This window comes from Myotis brandtii, unplaced genomic scaffold (assembly GCF_000412655.1).
Source record: "Myotis brandtii unplaced genomic scaffold, ASM41265v1 scaffold349, whole genome shotgun sequence".
Classification (NCBI taxonomy): Eukaryota; Metazoa; Chordata; class Mammalia; order Chiroptera; family Vespertilionidae; genus Myotis; species Myotis brandtii.
This window is the reverse complement of record NW_005363427.1, coordinates 656,700-664,657: the sequence shown is the minus strand read 5'-3', so window position 1 is coordinate 664,657 and position 7,958 is coordinate 656,700. Positions and strand designations below refer to the sequence as shown.

The following is a 7,958-nucleotide window of genomic DNA, read 5'->3' as shown; positions in this document are numbered from 1 at the left end:
CCGCCAACTGCGTCCCCTGCCAGTCTGGTCGCCCCTCACTGGCCCCCTCTGCTGGTCTGGTCACCCTTCACTGCCCCCCCTACCGGGCTGGTCACCCCACACAGCCTGCTGTTCAGTCGTTTGGTCATCCCTCACTAACCCCCCTGCCGGCCTGGTCACCCCACACAGCCTGCCGTTCAGTTGTTTGGTCATCCCTCACTAACCCCCCTGCTGGCCTGGTCGCCCCACGCAGCCTGCTGCTCAGTCGTTTGGTTGTCCCTCGCTAACCCCCCTGCCAGCCTTGTCACCCCATTCAGCCTGTTTGGTCATCCGTTCAGTTGTCTGTTGGGTTACGATGGCCCCCGGCGCTTTATATATATAGATACCACTGTACTGATATTCAGAGATATTCACATTTCACACAATTTAGGACATATCTGATTACTTTTTTCCACTCAAATATATTTCCTAACAACATTTACCAATCTACTACCCAAGACACTTGTTCCACACATAATAGGAGTTGTGACAGCATTGTAAAATACTCAAATAATTTTATTTTTTTAAGAGTCTTGCCAAAACCGGTTTGGCTCAGTGGATAGAGCGTCGGCCTGCGGACTGAAGGGTCCCGGGTTCGGTTCCGGTCAGGGGCATGTGCCTGGGTTGCGGGCACATCCCCAGTGGGGGGTGTGCAGGAGGCAGCTGATTGATGTTTCTCTCTCCTCTCATCGATGTTTCTAACTCTCTATCTCTCTCCCTTCCTCTCTGTAAAATATCAGTAAAATATATTTTTTTTAAAAAAGAGTCTTTGTTAGCTAATATACACTGTGAATGTCCAAGAGGGGGTAAAATATGCAAGGTGGCACATTTAAACTTTATTTTCCATTTCTAATCCATTCATATCCCATAATATAGCCTGAGAAATGCTGCTGTAAGCTTGAGGAAAAACTGGTAACTTCCAGGCATTCCTTATTCTTCACACTACTTACACTTATCCTCAGGCCTATTCTTCAAACTGCACTTACCTTTGACAACTATGTGATCTAAATAGTTCACAATCTACTTGTTTTAGTGTTTTTGGTTGTCTCTCATTTTGTTATCATCAGCATTGTGCTTTATAAACTCATGAAAGATAAAAACTGTATTTGTAGTCTACTTTAAAACTCTAGAAGAATTAGGTACTCTTAAATCCAGTTTAAAAAAAAAACTTTCAGTAATTCCTTATTAGTGAATTCAAATTACAACCTACTGTACAGTCATTCTTTATCTCCCTCCCTTCAGAATCAAGACAGTATCCATCAGAGCTATTTAGAACATGGCAACCATTATGGCCATAAATTCACAAAAACTTAAGCTTTTCTCTGGAACTTTGATTCCTTTCAAAAAGCAACACTTTCGTCATGCAGGGAAGCACTATATTCATGAAAATCCCAGTGAGACCTAAAGTGATGGCACAGATAGCAAAAGAAGCTCAATGAAAAATTTGAGAAATATCAAATTTCCATAGAAAGTGAAATACTTAACCAACAATGTATTATCTTTTCCCAATAACGTTTATACTGATCCACCAACAGTACAACTGACTTTTGGAGAACACTTTTAAAAATATTTTCTATATGAGATATGCCCTACTGGTAAAGGTGGAAAGATTTCTAGTGAAACAAATACCAATAAATGGTGAATGATTTGGTCATACCACCATTAGGTAGCTGCTTCTGACCTCTATGGTGGCCAATTGCTTATAGAGAAGTGTTTCCAATGTCCAAACTGAAATTGAAACCTTCACCCTTTCCTGATAGCAAACCTCAAAACTTTAACCTCCCCCCCAGAAAAGTTAAATGATGTGTAATTAATTACCTATGTTTTAGCATAATAACTACTTTGTGCCCTGAAACCCCAACATTTGTATCTTTCCAGTTCACAGCTGATAAATAGTTCTTTCACTTAAATTTTCAAATTTTCTTTTGAGGTGCTGATATAAATTCCAACATTTCTCAATGCTCTAACATTTAACAACCCCCTCCCCGCAAATGAAACATTGTGTCTTAGAGAAATACCACAACCTACCTTTAAACTAGACTCATAGTCTGTGTTCACTTTGAACATAAGCCCAAGTCGTAAATGAATTTCCTTGGCTCGACAAAAGCTGGGATCAACATAAAGCACCTCCTGAAATGCTTTAATTGCCCTGAAAGAATACAGACATAAGATAGCTTAACTTTTTAACATTTGCATGAATTTTTGCTTGGTGGCACAGTAAAACTTATGATTTACACAATATTGTTAAAAAGAAATGCAGTTTTATAAAAATGATGTGAATGAAGAGTTTTTTTAAAAAAAGACTGCAAAGGGGCATCTGGGTCTTTCATATAATTGAATGTAATCCTATATAATAAAAAGGCAATATGCAAATCGATCAAATGGAGGAACTGGTTGCTATGATGCACACTGACCACCAGGGGGCAGATGCTCAACACAGGAGCTGCCCCCTGGTGGTCAGTGCATTCCCACAGGGGGAGGGCCACTCAGCCACAAACCAGGCTGACCGCTGGCAAGCGCAGCAGCGGTGGCGGGAGCCTCTCCCGCCTCTGCAGCAGCACTAAGGATGTCCAAAGCCGTCAGTCGGACATCCCCCAAGGGCTCCTGGACTGCTAAAGGGCGCAGGCTGGGCTGAGGAACCACCACCCCGCCACACACCGAGTGCATGAATGTTGTGCACCACGCCTCCAGTTTAATACAAAAGATGAAAAGGAAGATCAGTTAAATTTATTCTCAATTATTCAAATAATATTTTATATTAAAACTAGAGGCCTGGTGCACAAATCTGTGCATGGGTGGGGTACCCTGGCCTGGCCAGTGATCGCTCTGGGGGAGGGGCCGCGGGAGGTTGGCCAGCTCCAGTTTTTCCAAGTAGTCTATTCCTTCAGTTGTGCATTCCTATTTTTAATGTTCTAAACAATACAGTAAAATGTTTAATAGGTGTTTGCTGATGCCATCACTTTCATAGTTGGCTGATTAAATTGTGTGTGTGTGTGTGTGTGTGTGTGTGTTGGGAGGGAAGGGACACTCCACAGTCTCTTTACTAAACCAGTTCCCCTCATCTAGCAAAATATATCTAAGTTCACTTTCATTTTATTTTCTAAACTTTTACTAATGTTTTATCTCCTGTGTGCTTCTTCATTTTTTCCCACCTGAGGGAAACAAAGGAATAAAAAAGGGGGGAAAGTGTGTGGTGTGTTGTGTGTGTGTGTGTGTGTGTGTGTGTGTGTGTGTTGGGGGGGAGTACGTGAAGAAAATAGATAACACTCAGACTACATTTTAAATTTGGTCATCATTTTACCACATTCATATCACCAAACTGCATGCAGCCAGAACATGATCTCTATAGCAGAAGCTAAACTAAAACACCAAAGCATACAAATTCTGATTGAGAGAATTTTAGAACATGAGAAATAGCTAAGGAAAACTATAAAATACTTTTGATACAATGTGTGGAAAGGTTTGTAGTTTTCAAATATTAGAGCATATTCTCTACTGATACAAAAAAAGTTCATATTGCTGTGCATGAGTATCATTGCATTTTTTCTTAAAATTTAAAAAGATTTTTTTTATATCACCACAATTATTTCTATAGATTTTCAGCTTAAATTTTTTTTGCATTTAATGTGTGCCATTGTTAACAATTTAAAAAAAGAAATGATAGAAAAATTTTTTTGCATTTAGTGTGTGCCGTTGTTAACAATTTAAAAGAATAAATGATAGAAAGCTAAACCCTCAATAGCACTACCTATGAAAAACATGCATGTGCTAAATATATTTTAAAACAATGGTCACTTTTAATAAGATTTCAAGAAAGTCATTTAAAAAGCCTCCTTTAAAACTATATCAAAAATGATATTAACTAAATGGCCTTAGCACAGTTTCAGTACATTTGGGAAGAGACCATAAAACTCAGTTCTCTGAGGCTAATAAAGCTGCTGAGTCCAGAGAGTTCCCTCAGGAATATCTAAAAGGGATAGTATTCTAGCTCTGAATCAGTAATAACATTTTATATGTATATAACAGATATATAGTTCCACACACATATATTAGGAAATTTAGAGGTTCCTTTTAAGTTACACAAATAGATTTGATGAAGTAATCAAAGAGACAGGTAAGATTTTTAAAGGTGGACATGGAAAGAAAAGGCAGACCAAACAGAGTAGATGGCACGAACAAGGTTACATAGGTTAAAAAATGCTCAGGATGTTTTCAGGGAAATGATAATACAGTGTGGCTGACATAAAGAACATATTTAGCTAAGGGAGCAGTGAGGCTAAAAGGATCATTTGAGGTTGAACCAGAGAGGACCTTAAATGTGAGGCTAAATTAGAAGTATCATACACTGAGTTATTCACATTGGCATTTGCTAATGTATTACTACCTCCTGGCTCTTTTGCACTCTCTAGCCAATCTTCGAATAATCACTCCAGACATTGGGATACTTTTTTCCCTCCTATTGCCTGTGTGTTGGGGAGAAGAAGGGGAGGGAGTAGTCAATCTTGTCTAAAAGTCTGAAAAGGTAAAAGTACTGGTCATCACAGATAGTTTATCCATAGATCTCTCTATCACAGTGCAAGTCATTCCCCAGTTCAAATAACCTGGGGATCACTGGTCCATAATGAAGACCTGAGAAATTCTAACAGCTTTCTAATCTAAGCCTTCTTTAATTATAATCTCATGCCGGATTCTTTCAGGGACACATACAACTATTATATGTGAAGTGGTTCAATATCTCTCTGAAGGAATATCTAATCATTTTAAGAGATTATTGAAAAATGTAGGCATAGGGACATTAAAATATGTTGTATTTATTACACACACAATATGGGGTGGGGCAAAAGTAGATTTACAGTTGTTCATATGAAAAATAATACAATAATAAGTAATAATGCAAGAATAAATTCTGTTTCACATATTCACAACTATAAACCTACTTTTTACCCACACTGTATATCAAACAAAACACACCAAGAACAAAAACAAGTCATTCACTGGAAATAACTGGACTTATTAGTTTTATGTCAACTTACCACTGAAATGCATTGTAATGGAAGTAGACCAAACCAAGACCATATAAAAAGGCAGCATTCTATAAAGAAAGGGGAAAAGAGAGTTTTAGGAAAAGCACTTATGCTTAATGCATATGTCATTATTAATATAAAATATGGTACCCAAGATGATTTAAGTTACGAAAACTCTATTCTACATTACAATATATTTGAGAAAACATTTTTAAAGCACTGAAATAACAGTGATCAGATGAGTCAGCAAAGGCATGGAATCCAATCAATTTGATGAGATTCTCTGGTTTCTTTTTAATCAAACCTTCCCTGAAATAAAAAAAAATTTTGTCAGCAGAATTCTATGGGCAAAACTACAATAAAAACCTATTATTCAGGAATAAGAAAATGCTTGGAATACGCTATCCTATTATCTCTTGCTTGCATCTGTATTTTTTCCCTAGTCCTTTCTGTTTCTTGAACTAGATTTACTTTTATGTTTGGTGTTGCCAAGAACACAGTTCAAATTGAAAGTAAAAGTACAATATAAACCTAGAACAAATTTTAGTATTAAAAATAAATCGCATGCTAAAATGACACCTAGGTATTTATATTTGGGGTTTTAAACATCAGTGATGCCTATTTTCAGTATAAAACAGAGACACTTATCCAGACTCATTTTGACCTCTGGCCTCCAAACAGAAACTAGCTATCTATTCCCTTTTTTAGTACCTACCTTGTGTTTTATCAATAAAAAATAAAATTTGTTTTAGTAAATCTTCCCTATTTAAAAAAAAAAAAGCAAACCTTTCATACTCATCTTTGTGAACAAATTTCTCCAAACCTATATTCTAAAACTTGAAGATTTTAAACTCTTAGTAAAATGTGTCTTGCCAAACTGTCTTGGGTTGCCTAAGACAAAAGGTTTTAGTGCAAGATTTATTTGTAGTTACCCTAGGAAGCACCAGTAAAGAAGTGGAGAACTGAAGTAGGAAAGGGAAAGAAATCAATAAAGGCTGCAGTATGGCTTGTCATGCAGCTGAGAGCAACTGGCATTTGATCCTGCTGGGAATCTCTAGGAGACAGTGTGGAACATTCCTCGGTCATCTTGTCCTGGGTGTGAGGGAACTAGAGTACGGATCCCAACGGCTGCCAGTTATTGCTTGGAAAAAAAGAATGTGATGTCTAACCCCCCAAGTGTAAACAATTGGGTGAGTTTTTGGTATGCAACTATTTTTTAATACTAAAATTTGTTCTGGGGTTAAATTGTGCACTTCCTTTGAATTCTAAGTACCTTTTTGGAAAAATGAAAAATGTTTAAGTACATCTTAAAATGTACTAAGCATGAAAATTTAATTTCATTCATTCCTCATTAACCCCAACTTTCCAAGTGAGAAAATTACATGCTACAGGAGTATTCACAAATGCTGGTATTTGCAAAGTTTCAGACATCTATTTCAAAAGTTCATATTTCAAAAAATTTTCAATTTAGTTGGAAATGGTTGTAATCAGGATCACTTATTTACCACCCCATGCCCTGAAATAAACTGCGGATTTACTAGGTGTCAGGGACAATACTAAAAGGTTGAACAGGCCAAACTGATTAAAATAAAATATACTTCTCTGGCTCTCAGGAAGTATGCACCTAGTGTGTGTAGAGCATAGGGGTGGAGAGAACAGTGATATTCAGAATGCAGGATTAGTTAACTCGAGTAGTTAAGTCATCAAGTGTCTAATTTGAAAGACAACTATCTTCTTAGGTGGAGGTGATGGAGAGGAAGGGAGCATATGAACAAAAATAGATAACATCTTTCACCAATTTAGGTAATTGCCCAGAGAAGGTGGTGTGGGGTATGGTGGAAATATGAGTTTATTGAGGGGCATTTCTGCTTTCAGGACACGCCCTGAATTCTCCCAACTGCCTCACTTGCTTGATAGTTCATCCTTTCCCTTCTAGGAAATCTTAACTTCATCCATGTCACTGTATAAATTCTATCAGTTACTCAAGATCCATTTTAAATGCCATCTTTCTCATGAAGCTCTGCTACTTCAACACCTCACTAGAGGTAACCCTTCCAACCTTTAAGTTTGGCCTTAGCATAATGTCTCTATCATATAACATAGAGGCCTGGTGCATGAAATTCGTACTCGAGTAGGGTCCCTAGGTCTGCCTGGCAATCAGGGCTGATCGGGGCCTTCTGGCTGCCAGCTGGAGCCTCCCTTCTCTGGCTGCTGGTCGGGGCCTTCCATCGCTCCGCGCCGCCCCCCGGTGGTCAGCGCACATCAAAGCAAACAATTGAACTCCCAGTTGAACTCCCAAGAGGACACTTTGCATATTAGGCTTTTATACATATACTAGAGGCCCGGTGCTGGTGCGGTCCCTCAGCCTGGCCCGCGCCCTCTCGCAATCTGGGACCACTCGCGGGATGTCGGACTGCCTGTTTCGGCCCAATCCCTGCAGGCCAGTCTGAGGGACCCCACTGGTGCACAAATCCGTGTACCGGGCCTTTAGTATGCATATACATATAAGATCTTAATGTCTTCCTGTCCTCCCCCCACCCCCTTCCCTCTGAGACTGATCAGTCTGTTCCATGTTTCCATGCCTGTGTTGAGTGTCCGCCCCATGGTGGTCACTGTGCGTCATAGCTACCGGCCAGTCAGCCAGTCCACCAATCACTTAGGTTTTTATAGATATAGATTATTATATAACTAGTGGCCTGGTGCACGAAATTTGTGCACAAAGAGGGGGTTCTCTCACCCTAGCCTGCACCCTCTCCAATCAGGGACCCCTTGGGGGTTGTCCAACTGCTGGTTTAGGCCCGATCCCTGTGGGACATCCCTCACGCAATCTGGGACAGCTGGCTCCTAACCGCTCACCTGCCTGCCTGCCTGATCTCCCCTAACTACCTATGCCTGCCTGCCTGATTGCCCCAACCC

At 39.5% G+C, this 7,958-nt stretch overlaps 1 protein-coding gene across 16 annotated transcripts in view; it reads right to left on the bottom strand.

The window, feature by feature from the left end:
- KDM6A (lysine (K)-specific demethylase 6A) overlaps positions 1-7,958 on the bottom strand; it is a 103,300-nt gene that overhangs the window by 80,311 nt on the left and 15,031 nt on the right. For 11 of the 16 annotated variants that reach the window (XM_014544035.1, XM_014544039.1, XM_014544043.1 and 8 more), the window contains exons 3-4: positions 5,052-5,110; positions 2,047-2,167 (exon numbers count right to left, since the gene is read on the bottom strand). In XM_014544035.1, the coding sequence (XP_014399521.1) occupies positions 2,047-2,085 (39 nt within the window). In that variant the 5' untranslated portion in view covers positions 2,086-2,167; positions 5,052-5,110. Of the gene's footprint in view, positions 1-2,046; positions 2,168-5,051; positions 5,111-7,958 lie in introns of those variants that run through there. The other 5 variants (XM_014544036.1, XM_014544037.1, XM_014544042.1 and 2 more) reach the window with 1 other exon arrangement.